This window comes from Aquarana catesbeiana, linkage group LG11 (assembly GCF_042186555.1).
Source record: "Aquarana catesbeiana isolate 2022-GZ linkage group LG11, ASM4218655v1, whole genome shotgun sequence".
Lineage (NCBI taxonomy): Eukaryota > Metazoa > Chordata > Amphibia > Anura > Ranidae > Aquarana > Aquarana catesbeiana.
This window is the reverse complement of record NC_133334.1, coordinates 7,941,374-7,956,450: the sequence shown is the minus strand read 5'-3', so window position 1 is coordinate 7,956,450 and position 15,077 is coordinate 7,941,374. Positions and strand designations below refer to the sequence as shown.

The following is a 15,077-nucleotide window of genomic DNA, read 5'->3' as shown; positions in this document are numbered from 1 at the left end:
TGAAACTGATCTGCAGCACGGTGGCCAAGACCATACAGCGGTATAACAGGACAGGTTCCACTCAGAACAGGCCTCGCCATGGTCCACCAAAGAAGTTGAAGTCACGTGATCAGCGTCATATCCAGAGGTTGTCTTTGGGAAATAGACGTATGAGTGCTGCCAGCATTGCTGCAGAGGTTGTAGGGGTGGGGGGTCAGCCTGTCAGTGCTCAGACCATACGCCGCACACTGCATCAAATTGGTCTGCATGGCTGTCATCCCAGAAGGAAGCCTCTTCTAAAGATGATGTACAAGAAAGCCCACAGTTTGCTGAAGACAAGCAGACTAAGGACATGGATTACTGGAACCATGTCCTGTGGTCTGATGAGACCAAGATAAACTTATTTGGTTCAGATGGTGACAAGCGTGTGTGGGGGCAACCAGGTGAGGAGGACAAAGACAAGTGTGTCTTGTCTACAGTCAAGCATGGTGGTGGGAGTGTCATGGTCTGGGGCTGAGTGCTGCCAGCACTGGGGAGCTACAGATCATTGAGGGAACCATGAATGCTAACATGTACTGTGACATACTGAAGCAGAGAATGATCCCCTCCCTTCAGAGACTGGGCCGCAGGGCAGTATTCCAACATGATAACCACCCCAAACACACCTCCAAGATGACCACTGCCTTGCTAAAGAAGCTGAGGGTAAAGGTGATGGACTGGCCAAGCATGTCTCCAGACCTAAACCCTATTGATCATCTGTGGGACATCCTCAAACAGAAGGTGGAGGAGCGCAAGGTCTCTAACATCCACCAGCTCTGTGATGTCATCATGGAGGAAGGGAAGAGGACTCCAGTGACAACCTGTGAAGCTCTGGTGACCTCCATGCCCAAGAGGATTAAGGCAGTGCTGGAAAATAATGGTGGCCACACAAAATATTGACACTTTGGGCCCAATTTGGAGATTTTCACTTAGGGGTGTACTGACTTTTGTTGCCAGCGGTTTAGACATTAATGGCTGTGTGTTGAGTTATTTTGAGGGGACAGTAAATTTACACTGTTATACAAGCTGTACACTCACTACTTTACATTGTAGACAAGTGTCATTTCTTCAGTGTTGTCACATGAAAAGATAGAAGAAAAGATTTACACAAATGTGACTGAGGGGTGTACTTACTTTTGTGAGATACTGGATGCATTGCACAAACCTTTCATGTAGAGAGAGAACTTTTTATGTAGGATCTTGCTCCCCGCACACAAGGTATAATGTATTGTATATTAGAATAAAGAATAAAAGTCCCAAAACCGCGCCTAGACTCTGGGGGGGGATAGAAAAGATGAGCTGGCAACCCAATTGCTGCTTCATTATTTTTACACAACAGCGATAACCGGATCCAATAAAAATCTAACGCATTTCAGCCGAAGCCTTCCTCATAGGATGATGAAACGTGTTAGGATAAGGTCCTTTGAATGAAGAAGCTATTGGGTTGCCGGCTCATCTTTACTATGGATTTGCAGTGAATGCCATGGCCAGTGCACTATCTCTGCTCATACACCTCTCGATATAGCGGTAGAGCTTGGGTGAGTCTTCTTGTGTCTTCAGTCTGGGGGGTGTGCATGATCTGACCTTCAGACCGATATATCCTAACCAACCCCCAGTATACCAATGGAAAAAATCAACCAATATTATGTGGGGCTGCGCTACAATCTAAAAAATAATCAAGTGAATTCCTAAACAATACAAATAAAGATTGTAGTGATGGGTGATGATGGGGGGGGGGGGTCTCTAGTGATGGGGGATGATGGTGGGGGTTCTCTAGTGATGGGTGATAATGGGTGGGGGGTCTCTAGTGATGGGTGATGATGGTTGGGGGTCTCTAGTGATGGGTGATGATGGTTGGGGGTCTCTAGTGATGGGGATGAAGGTTGGGGGTCTCTAGTGATGGTGATGATGGTTGGGGGTCTCTAGTGATGGGTGATGATGGTGGGGGGTCTGTAGTGATGGGGATGATGGTTGGGGGTCTCTAGTGATGGGTGATGATGGTGGGGGGTCTGTAGTGATGGGGATGATGGTTGGGGGTCTCTAGTGATGGTAATGATGGTTGGGGGTCTCTAGTGATGGGTGATGATGGTTTGGGGTCTGTAGTGATGGGTGATGATGGTTGGGGGTCTCTAGTGATGGGTGATGATGGTTGGGGGTCTCTAGTGATGGTGATGATGGTTGGGGGTCTCTAGTGATGGGGGATGATGGTTGGCAGTCTCTAGTGATGGTGATGATGGTTGGGGGTCTCTAGTGATGGGGGATGATGGTTGGGGGTCTGTAGTGATGGGTGATGATGGTTGGGTGGTCTCTAGTAATGGGTGATGATGGTTGGGGGTCTCTAGGGTTGGTGATGATGGTTGGGGGTCTCTAGTGATGGGGGATGATGGTGGGGGTTCTCTAGTGATGGGTGATAATGGGTGGGGGGTCTCTAGTGATGGGTGATGATGGTTGGGGGTCTCTAGTGATGGGTGATGATGGTTGGGGGGGTCTGTAGTGATGGGTGATGATGGTTGGGGGTCTCTAGTGATGGGGATGAAGGTTGGGGGTCTCTAGTGATGGTGATGATGGTTGGGGGTCTCTAGTGATGGGTGATGATGGTGGGGGGTCTGTAGTGATGGGGATGATGGTTGGGGGTCTGTAGTGATGGGGATGATGGTTGGGGGTCTCTAGTGATGGTTATGATGGTTGGGGGTCTCTAGTGATGGGTGATGATGGTTTGGGGTCTATAGTGATGGGTGATGATGGTTGGGGGTCTCTAGTGATGGGTGATGATGGTTGGGGGTCTCTAGTGATGGTGATGATGGTTGGGGGTCTCTAGTGATGGGGGATGATGGTTGGCAGTCTCTAGTGATGGTGATGATGGTTGGGGTTCTCTAGTGATGGGGGATGATGGTTGGGGGTCTGTAGTGATGGGTGATGATGGTTGGGTGGTCTCTAGTAATGGGTGATGATGGTTGGGGGTCTCTAGGGTTGGTGATGATGGTTGGGGGTCTCTAGTGATGGTGGTTGGGGGTGTCTAGTGATGAGGGATGATGGTTGGGGGTCTCTAGTGATAGTGATGATGGTTGGGGGTCTCTAGTGATGGGAGATGATGGGTGGGGGTCTCTAGTGATGGGTGATGATGGTTGGGGGGTCTCTAGTGATGGGGGATGATGGTTGGAGGGTCTCTAGTGATGGGGGATGATGGTTGGGTGTCTCTAGTGATGGGTGATGATGGTTGGCGGGTCTCTAGTGATGGGTGATGATGGTTGGGGGGTCTCTAGTGATGGTGATGATGGTTGGGGGTCTCTAGTGATGGGGGATGATGGTTGGGGGTCTCTAGTGACGGGGGATGATGGTTGGGGGTCTCTAGTGACGTGGGATCATGGTTGGGGGTCTCTAGTGACGGGGGGTGATGGTTGGGGGTCTCTAGTGATGGGGGATGATGGTTGGGGTCTCTAGTGACGTGGGATCATGGTTGGGGGTCTCTAGTGATGGGGGATGATGGTTGGGGGTCTCTAGTGATGGATGATGATGATTGGGGGTCTCTAGTGATGGGTGATGATGGTTTGGGGTCTGTAGTGATGGGTGATGATGGTTGGGGGTCTCTAGTGATGGGGGATGATGGTTGGCGGGTCTCTAGTGATGGGGGATGATGGTTGGGGTTCTTTAGTGATGGGGGATGATGGTTGGGGGGTCTTTAGTGATGGGTGATGATGGTTGGGGTCTCTAGTGATGGGGGATGATGGTTGGGGTCTCTAGTGATGGTGATGATGGTTGGGCTAGTGATGAGGGATGATGGTTGGGGGTCTCTAATGATGGGAGATGATGGTTGGGGTCTCCAGTGATGGGTGATGATGGTCGGGGGGTCTCTAGTGATGGGGGATGATGGTTGGGGTCTCTAGTGACGTGGGATCATGGTTGGGGGTCTCTAGTGATGGGGGATGATGGTTGGGGGTCTCTAGTGATGGATGATGATGATTGGGGGTCTCTAGTGATGGATGATGATGGTTTGGGGTCTGTAGTGATGGGTGATGATGGTTGGGGGTCTCTAGTGATGGGGGATGATGGTTGGCGGGTCTCTAGTGATGGGGGATGATGGTTGGGGTTCTCTAGTGATGGGGGATGATGGTTGGGGGGTCTTTAGTGATGGGTGATGATGGTTGGGGGGTCTCTAGTAATGGGTGATAACGGTTGGGGGTCTCTAGTGATGGGGGATGATGGTTGGGGGTCTCTAATGATGGGAGATGATGGTTGGGGTCTCTAGTGATGAGGGATGATGGTTGGGGGTCTCTAATGATGGGAGATGATGGTTGGGGTCTCCAGTGATGGGTGATGATGGTCGGGGGGTCTCTAGTGATGGGGGATGATGGTTGGGTGTCTCTAGTGATGGGTGATGATGGCTGGGGGGTCTCTAGTGATGGTGATGATGGTTGGGGGTCTCTAATGACAGGGGATGATGGTTGGGGGTCTCTAGTGATGGGGGATGATGGTTGGGGGTCTCTAGTGACGTGGGATGAAGGTTGGGGGGTCTCTAGTGATGGGGGATGATGGTTAGGGGGTCTTTAGTGACGGTGCTGATAGTTGGGGGTCTCTAGTGATGGGGGATGATGGTTGGGGGTCTCTAGTGATTGGGGGTGATGGTTGGGGGGTTTCTAGTGATGGGTGATGATGGTTTGGGGTCTCTAGTGATGGGGATGAAGAATGGGGATCTCTAGTGATGGGGATGATGGTTGGTGGTCTCTAGTGATGGGATGATGATGGTTGGAGGTCTCTAGTGATGGGGGATGATGGTTGGGGGGTCTCTAGTGATGGTGATGATGGTTGGAGTTCTCTAGTGATGGGGGATGATGGTTGGGGGTCTCTAGTGATGGGGGATGATGGTTGGGGGTCTCTAGTGATTGGGGATGATGGTTGGGGGGTCTCTAGTGATGGGGATGAAGGTTGGGGGTCTCTAGTGATGGGGATGAAGGTTGGGGGTCTCTAGTGTAGTGATGGGTAATGTTTATGGTTAAGGGTCTCTAGTGATGGTGATGATGGTTGGGGGGTCTCTAGTGATGGGGGTGATGGTTGGGGGACTCTAGTGATGGGGATGAAGGTTGGGGGTCTCTAGTGTAGTGATGGGTAATGTTTATGGTTGGGGGTCTCTAGTGATGGTGATGATGGCTGGGGGCTCTCTAGTGATGGGGGTGATGTTTGGGGGTTTCTAGTGATGGGGGATGATGGTTGGGGGGTCTCTAGAGATGGGGGATGATGGTTGGGGGGTCTCTAGTGATGGGGGATGATGGTTGGGGTCTCTAGTGATGATGGTTGGGGTCTCTAGTGATGGGATGATGATGGTTGGTGGTCTTTAGTGATGGGTGATGATGGGTGGGGGGTCTCTAGTGATGGGGGATGATGGTTGGGGGTCTCTAGTGATGGGGGATGATGGTTGGGTATCTCTAGTGATGGGGATGAAGGTTGGGGGTCTCTAGTGATGGGTGATGATGGTTGGGGGTCTCTAGTGATGGGGGATGATGGTTGGGGGTCTCTAGTGATGGGATGATGATGGTTGGGGGGTCTCTAGTGTAGTGATGGGAATGATGGTTGGGGGGTCTGTAGTGATGGGGGATGATGATGGTTGATCATCGATCATTGATTGGATAGTGATTGGTGTTGGGGGTAATCTCGGTCAGGCACTCTAGGAAAAGGATTACGTCACCCCCTTTTTACACCCCCTGAGCGCATGCTCTAGACGAGTTCCGCCCCCTTTGCTCAGAGGCTCCGCCCCAGCCCCCGGACATCCCGGCATGCAGAGCGGGGAGCCCCTCTGAGCGCCCAGAGATGAGCGGAGGGAGTAGTGCGCCGCCCGGCCGCTTCGCCGATTATTTCGTTCTCTGCGGACTGGACACCCGAACCGGCCTGGAGCCCGACCAGCTCTCCGGTGAGTGCCGGGTGTGGGGGAGGGGAATAACGGTCCTGGGAGCCGCCTGTCCGTGTGTGACCCCCGGACCCTCCCCGATCCGTCCGACCCCCCCCCAATATTCAATGTATCTGATCTCCCCCCCCCATAATACAATGTATCTGATCTCCCCCCCCCCCCATAATACAATGTATCTGATCTCCCCCCCCCATAATACAATGTATCTGATCTCCCCCCCCCATAATACAATGTATCTGATCTCCCCCCCCCTTAATACAATGTATCTGATCTCCCCCCCCCATAATACAATGTATCTGATCCCCCCCCCCATAATACAATGTATCTGATCTCCCCCCCCCCCCATAATACAATGTATCTGATCTCCCCCCCCATAATACAATGTATCTGATCCCCCCCCCCCCATAATACAATGTATCTGATCCCCCCCCCCCATAATACAATGTATCTGATCCCCCCCCCCCATAATACAATGTATCTGATCTCCCCCCCCATAATACAATGTATCTGATCTCCCCCCCCCCCCCCATAATACAATGTATCTGATCTCCCCCCCCATAATACAATGTATCTGATCCCCCCCCCCCCCATAATACAATGTATCTGATCTCCCCCCCCCCCCATAATACAATGTATCTGATCTCCCCCCCCATAATACAATGTATCTGATCCCCCCCCCCCCATAATACAATGTATCTGATCCCCCCCCCCCCATAATACAATGTATCTGATCCCCCCCCCCCCCCATAATACAATGTATCTGATCTCCCCCCCCCATAATACAATGTATCTGATCTCCCCCCCCCCATAATACAATGTATCTGATCTCCCCCCCCATAATACAATGTATCTGATCTCCCCCCCCATAATACAATGTATCTGATCTCCCCCCCCATAATACAATGTATCTGATCCCCCCCCCCATAATACAATGTATCTGATCCCCCCCCCCCATAATACAATGTATCTGATCTCCCCCCCCATAATACAATGTATCTGATCTCCCCCCCCCATAATACAATGTATCTGATCTCCCCCCCCCATAATACAATGTATCTGATCTCCCCCCCCCCCCATAATACAATGTATCTGATCTCCCCCCCCCCCCATAATACAATGTATCTGATCTCCCCCCCCATAATACAATGTATCTGATCCCCCCCCCCCATAATACAATGTATCTGATCTCCCCCCCCATAATACAATGTATCTGATCTCCCCCCCCATAATACAATGTATCTGATCTCCCCCCCCCCATAATACAATGTATCTTATCTCCCCCCCCATAATACAATGTATCTTATCTCCCCCCCCATAATACAATGTATCTTATCTCCCCCCCCATAATACAATGTATCTGATCTCCCCCCCCCATAATACAATGTATCTGATCTCCCACCCCCATAATACAATGTATCTGATCCCCCCCCCCCCATAATACATTGTATCTGATCTCCCCCCCCCATAATACAATGTATCTGATCTCCCCCCCCATAATACATTGTATCTGATCTCCCCCCCCCATAATACAATGTATCTGATCTCCCCCCCCCCATAATACAATGTATCTGATCTCCCCCCCCCATAATACAATGTATCTGATCCCCCCCCCCATAATACAATGTATCTGATCTCCCCCCCCCATAGTACAATGTATCTGATCTCCCCCCCCCCCATAATACAATGTATCTGATCCCCCCCCCATAATACAATGTATCTGATCCCCCCCCCATAATACAATGTATCTGATCCCCCCCCCATAATACAATGTATCTGATCCCCCCCCCCATAATACAATGTATCTGATCTCCCCCCCCATAATACAAAATACAATGTATCTGATCTCCCCCCCTCCCCCATAATACAATGTATCTGATCTCCCCCCCCCCCCATAATACAATGTATCTGATCTCCCCCCCATAATACAATGTATCTGATCTCCCCCCCCATAATACAATGTATCTGATCTCCCCCCCCATAATACAATGTATCTGATCTCCCCCCCCCATAATACAATGTATCTGATCTCCCCCCCCCCCCCCCATAATACAATGTATCTGATCCCCCCCCCCCCATAATACAATGTATCTGATCTCCCCCCATAATACAATGTATCTGATCTCCCCCCCCCCCCCCGTAATACAATGTATCTGATCCCCCCCCCCCCCGTAATACAATGTATCTGATCTCCCCCCTCCCCCCCCGTAATACAATGTATCTGATCTCCCCCCCCGTAATACAATGTATCTGATCTCCCCCCCGTAATACAATGTATCTGATCTCCCCCCCGTAATACAATGTATCTGATCTCCCCCCCCCCCCCCCCGTAATACAATGTATCTGATCTCCCCCCCCCCCCGTAATACAATGTATCTGATCTCCCCCCCCCCCCCGTAATACAATGTATCTGATCTCCCCCCCCCCCGTAATACAATGTATCTGATCTCCCCCCCCCCCCGTAATACAATGTATCTGATCTCCCCCCCCCCCATAATACAATGTATCTGATCTCCCCCCCCATAATACAATGTATCTGATCCCCCCCCATAATACAATGTATCTGATCCCCCCCCCCATAATACAATGTATCTGATCCCCCCCCCCCATATTACAATGTATCTGATCTCCCCCCCCATAATACAATGTATCTGATCTCCCCCCCCATAATACAATGTATCTGATCTCCCCCCCCCCAATAATACAATGTATCTGATCTCCCCCCCCCATATTACAATGTATCTGATCCCCCCCCCATATTACAATGTATCTGATCCCCCCCCCATATTACAATGTATCTGATCCCCCCCCCATATTACAATGTATCAGATCTCACCCCCCCCATAATACAATGTATCTGATCTCCCCCCCCCCCATAATACAATGTATCTGATCTCCCCCCCCCCATAATACAATGTATCTGATCTCCCCCCCCCCCCATAATACAATGTATCTGATCTCCCCCCCCCCCCCCATAATACAATGTATCTGATCTCCCCCCCCCCCCCATAATACAATGTATCTGATCCCCCCCCCCATAATACAATGTATCTGATCTCCCCCCCCATAATACAATGTATCTGATCCCCCCCCCCCCATAATACAATGTATCTGATCCCCCCCCCCCATAATACAATGTATCTGATCCCCCCCCCCCCATAATACAATGTATCTGATCTCCCCCCCCCATAATACAATGTATCTGATCTCCCCCCCCCCCATAATACAATGTATCTGATCTCCCCCCCCATAATACAATGTATCTGATCTCCCCCCCCATAATACAATGTATCTGATCCCCCCCCCCCATAATACAATGTATCTGATCTCCCCCCCCATAATACAATGTATCTGATCTCCCCCCCCCCATAATACAATGTATCTGATCTCCCCCCCCCATAATACAATGTATCTGATCTCCCCCCCCCCCCCATAATACAATGTATCTGATCTCCCCCCCCCCCCCATAATACAATGTATCTGATCTCCCCCCCCATAATACAATGTATCTGATCTCCCCCCCATAATACAATGTATCTGATCCCCCCCCCCCCATAATACAATGTATCTGATCTCCCCCCCCATAATACAATGTATCTGATCTCCCCCCCCATAATACAATGTATCTGATCTCCCCCCCCCCCCCATAATACAATGTATCTTATCTCCCCCCCCCATAATACAATGTATCTTATCTCCCCCCCCATAATACAATGTATCTTATCTCCCCCCCCATAATACAATGTATCTGATCTCCCCCCCCCATAATACAATGTATCTGATCTCCCCCCCCCCATAATACAATGTATCTGATCCCCCCCCCCCCATAATACATTGTATCTGATCTCCCCCCCCATAATACAATGTATCTGATCTCCCCCCCCATAATACATTGTATCTGATCTCCCCCCCCCATAATACAATGTATCTGATCTCCCCCCCCCCATAATACAATGTATCTGATCTCCCCCCCCCCATAATAAAATGTATCTGATCCCCCCCCCCCATAATACAATGTATCTGATCTCCCCCCCCCATAGTACAATGTATCTGATCTCCCCCCCCCCCATAATACAATGTATCTGATCCCCCCCCCATAATACAATGTATCTGATCCCCCCCCCATAATACAATGTATCTGATCCCCCCCCCATAATACAATGTATCTGATCCCCCCCCCATAATACAATGTATCTGATCTCCCCCCCCATAATACAAAATACAATGTATCTGATCTCCCCCCCTCCCCATAATACAATGTATCTGATCTCCCCCCCCCCCCATAATACAATGTATCTGATCTCCCCCCCATAATACAATGTATCTGATCTCCCCCCCCATAATACAATGTATCTGATCTCCCCCCCCATAATACAATGTATCTGATCTCCCCCCCCCCCCCATAATACAATGTATCTGATCCCCCCCCCCCCCATAATACAATGTATCTGATCTCCCCCCATAATACAATGTATCTGATCTCCCCCCCCCCCCGTAATACAATGTATCTGATCCCCCCCCCCCCGTAATACAATGTATCTGATCTCCCCCCTCCCCCCCCGTAATACAATGTATCTGATCTCCCCCCCCGTAATACAATGTATCTGATCTCCCCCCCGTAATACAATGTATCTGATCTCCCCCCCGTAATACAATGTATCTGATCTCCCCCCCCCCCCCGTAATACAATGTATCTGATCTCCCCCCCCCCGTAATACAATGTATCTGATCTCCCCCCCCCCCCGTAATACAATGTATCTGATCTCCCCCCCCCGTAATACAATGTATCTGATCTCCCCCCCCCCCCGTAATACAATGTATCTGATCTCCCCCCCCCCATAATACAATGTATCTGATCTCCCCCCCCATAATACAATGTATCTGATCCCCCCCCATAATACAATGTATCTGATCCCCCCCCCCATAATACAATGTATCTGATCCCCCCCCCCATATTACAATGTATCTGATCTCCCCCCCCCATAATACAATGTATCTGATCTCCCCCCCCATAATACAATGTATCTGATCTCCCCCCCCCCAATAATACAATGTATCTGATCTCCCCCCCCCATATTACAATGTATCTGATCCCCCCCCCATATTACAATGTATCTGATCCCCCCCCATATTACAATGTATCTGATCCCCCCCCCATATTACAATGTATCAGATCTCACCCCCCCATAATACAATGTATCTGATCTCCCCCCCCCCCCATAATACAATGTATCTGATCTCCCCCCCCCCCCATAATACAATGTATCTGATCTCCCCCCCCCCCCCATAATACAATGTATCTGATCCCCCCCCCCATAATACAATGTATCTGATCCCCCCCCCCCATAATACAATGTATCTGATCCCCCCCCCCCCATAATACAATGTATCTGATCTCCCCCCCCCATAATACAATGTATCTGATCTCCCCCCCTCCCCCATAATACAATGTATCTGATCTCCCCCCCATAATACAATGTATCTGATCTCCCCCCCTCCCCCATAATACAATGTATCTGATCTCCCCCCCTCCCCCATAATACAATGTATCTGATCTCCCCCCCCCCCATAATACAATGTATCTGATCTCCCCCCCCCCCATAATACAATGTATCTGATCTCCCCCCCCCCATAATACAATGTATCTGATCCCCCCCCCCCATAATACAATGTACCTGATCTCCCCCCCCCCCATAATACAATGTATCTGATCTCCCCCCCCCCATAATACAATGTATCTGATCTCCCCCGCCCCCCCATAATACAATGTATCTGATCTCCGCCCCCCCATAATACAATGTATCTGATCTCCCCCCCCCCCATAATACAATGTATCTGATCTCCCCCCCCCATAATACAATGTATCTGATCTCCCCCCCCCCCCCCCCATAATACAATGTATCTGATCTCCCCCCCCCCATAATACAATGTATCTGATCTCCCCCCCATAATACAATGTATCTGATCTCCCCCCCATAATACAATGTATCTGATCCCCCCCCCCCCATAATATAATGTATCTGATCTCCCCCACCCCATAATACAATGTATCTGATCTCCCCCCCCATATAATACAATGTATCTGATCTCCCCCCCTCCCCCATAATACAATGTATCTGATCTCCCCCCCATAATACAGTGTATCTGATCTCCTCCCCCCCCCCCATAATACAATGTATCTGATCTCCCCCCCCATAATACAATGTATCTGATCTCCCCCCCCCCCCCCCCGTAATACAATGTATCTGATCTCCCCCCCGTAATACAATGTATCTGATCTCCCCCCCCCCCCCCGTAATACAATGTATCTGATCTCCCCCCCCCGTAATACAATGTATCTGATCTCCCCCCCCCCCCCCCGTAATACAATGTATCTGATCTCCCCCCCCCCATAATACAATGTATCTGATCTCCCCCCCCATAATACAATGTATCTGATCTCCCCCCCATAATACAATGTATCTGATCTCCTCCCCCCCCCCATAATACAATGTATCTGATCTCCCCCCCATAATACAATGTATCTGATCTCCCCCCCATAATACAATGTATCTGATCTCCCCCCCCATAATACAATGTATCTGATCTCCCCCCCCCCATAATACAATGTATCTGATCTCCCCCCCCATATAATACAATGTATCTGATCTCCTCCCCCCCCCCCATAATACAATGTATCTGATCTCCCCCCCCCCATAATACAATGTATCTGATCTTCCCCCCCCCCATAATACAATGTATCTGATCCCCCCCCCATAATACAATGTATCTGATTCCCCCCCCCCCCATAATAAAAGATATTTATTTACTTCAAAGACTTGTTTTTTACATTCCACTAATCCAGGAAAAGAAAAAGATACAAAATGTACAAATATCTCCATCCCCGTATACAATGTATCTCTCCTCTCCATCCCCGTATACAATGTATCTCTCCTCTCCCCATCCCCGTATACAATGTATCTCTCCTCTCCCCATCCCCGTATACAATGTATCTCTCCTCTCCCCATCCCCGTATACAATGTATCTCTCCTCTCCATCCCCGTATACAATGTATCTCTCCTCTCCCCATCCCCGTATACAATGTATCTCTCCTCTCCCCATCCCCGTATACAATGTATCTCTCCTCTCCCCCATCCCCGTATACAATGTATCTCTCCTCTCCCCATCCCCGTATACAATGTATCTCTCCTCTCCCCATCCCCGTATACAATGTATCTCTCCTCTCCCCCATCCCCGTATACAATGTATCTCTCCTCTCCCCCATCCCCCTATACAATGTATCTCTCCTCTCCCCCATCCCCCTATACAATGTATCTCTCCTCTCCCCCATCCCCCTATACAATGTATCTCTCCTCTCCCCCATCCCCCTATACAATGTATCTCTCCTCTCCCCCATCCCCCTATACAATGTATCTCTCCTCTCCCCCATCCCCATATACAATGTATCTCTCCTCTCCCCCATCCCCGTATACAATGTATCTCTCCTCTCCCCCATCCCCGTATACAATGTATCTCTCCTCTCCCCATCCCCGTATACAATGTATCTCTCCTCTCCCCCATCCCCGTATACAATGTATCTCTCCTCTCCCCCATCCCCGTATACAATGTATCTCTCCTCTCCCCATCCCCGTATACAATGTATCTCTCCTCTCCCCATCCCCGTATACAATGTATCTCTCCTCTCCCCCATCCCCGTATACAATGTATCTCTCCTCTCCCCATCCCCGTATACAATGTATCTCTCCTCTCCCCATCCCCGTATACAATGTATCTCTCCTCTCCCCATCCCCGTATACAATGTATCTCTCCTCTCCCCCATCCCCGTATACAATGTATCTCTCCTCTCCCCATCCCCCTATACAATGTATCTCTCCTCTCCCCATCCCCGTATACAATGTATCTCTCCTCTCCCCCATCCCCGTATACAATGTATCTCTCCTCTCCCCATCCCCGTATACAATGTATCTCTCCTCTCCCCATCCCCGTATACAATGTATCTCTCCTCTCCCCATCCCCGTATACAATGTATCTCCCTCTCCCCCATCCCCGTATACAATGTATCTCTCCTCTCCCCCATCCCCGTATACAATGTATCTCTCCTCTCCCCATCCCCCTATACAATGTATCTCTCCTCTCCCCCATCCCCCTATACAATGTATCTCTTCACTATCAATGTATAAAAAGGAGTTGATTTATTAAAACTGGAGAGTTCAGAATCTGGTGTAGATCCGCATAGCAACCAATCAACTTCCAGGTTCATTGAACAAGCTGAAGTTAGAAGCTGATTGGTTACCATGTGGAGCTGCACCAGATTCTGGGTGCCCCCCCCCCCCCCCCAATGTATCTTCTCTGTACACGGGTGGTATTCCCTGTGCTGTACAGACTGGAGATTGTGTATATAGATCGAATACTGTGTACATCCTGTATAGACCACACATACACTCTATATATCTTCTGCTATATACAGGGTATTGTGTGCTGTATACCGTCTGCCTTCTGTGTCATGATATGTAATGTGTACCATGTTGTATGTAACGTGTAATGTGTACCATGTTATATGTAATGTATACCATATTATAAGGGGAATTTAATACTGTGTGCTTTTTTTCTTATACGGCTTTATTCAGTGATTTATCTGCCGCGCTGTATGCACTGTGCCGCGTGTGAAAAGTAGGTGAAAGAAAGTATACCCTGCCCCCACAATTTGCCTGAGATTCCCCTTGTGATTTCAGAGAGGGGTCCGCACTGTCCCCTGTGTACAGCCCCTGGTGTCTGGAGGGGGTGGTGGAGAAGGTTTGAACCTGTTTCAGGTTTTTCTTGCTGTCTTTGTCCCTATTGGAGGTTTTCTGTCACTTCCTGTTTGGTGAATCTGTTGTCACTGGGACAGGAAGTGAGTGGAAATCTCTCTATCAGAACCCTGGATAGCGTTAAGCCCTGAGAAACCGGACAGAAGTTCTCATTTTCCCTTCTAACATTCAAATGCAGAATAATGTTTTGGCCGGACATACACATTAAGGTTCAGGTTATGCATATATTTTATTTTACCTTCCGTTACCACCCCCCCCCCCCCCATTCCCATAGCAACAGGACAATGACATTTATCAATAAAACCTTTCTTTTTCATTACATAACTTATTTAACATAGTAGGTGAGGCTGAAAAAA

At 49.5% G+C, this 15,077-nt stretch overlaps 1 protein-coding gene across 1 annotated transcript in view; it reads left to right on the top strand.

Annotated features, from left to right (window-relative positions):
• The first annotated feature begins 5,750 nt into the window (after window positions 1-5,750).
• Window positions 5,751-15,077, top strand: part of DENND5A (DENN domain containing 5A) — an 84,893-nt gene continuing 75,566 nt past the window's right edge. The window contains 1 exon segment of the mRNA XM_073605998.1: window positions 5,751-5,920. Within this exon segment, the coding sequence (XP_073462099.1) occupies window positions 5,821-5,920 (100 nt within the window). The 5' untranslated portion in view covers window positions 5,751-5,820.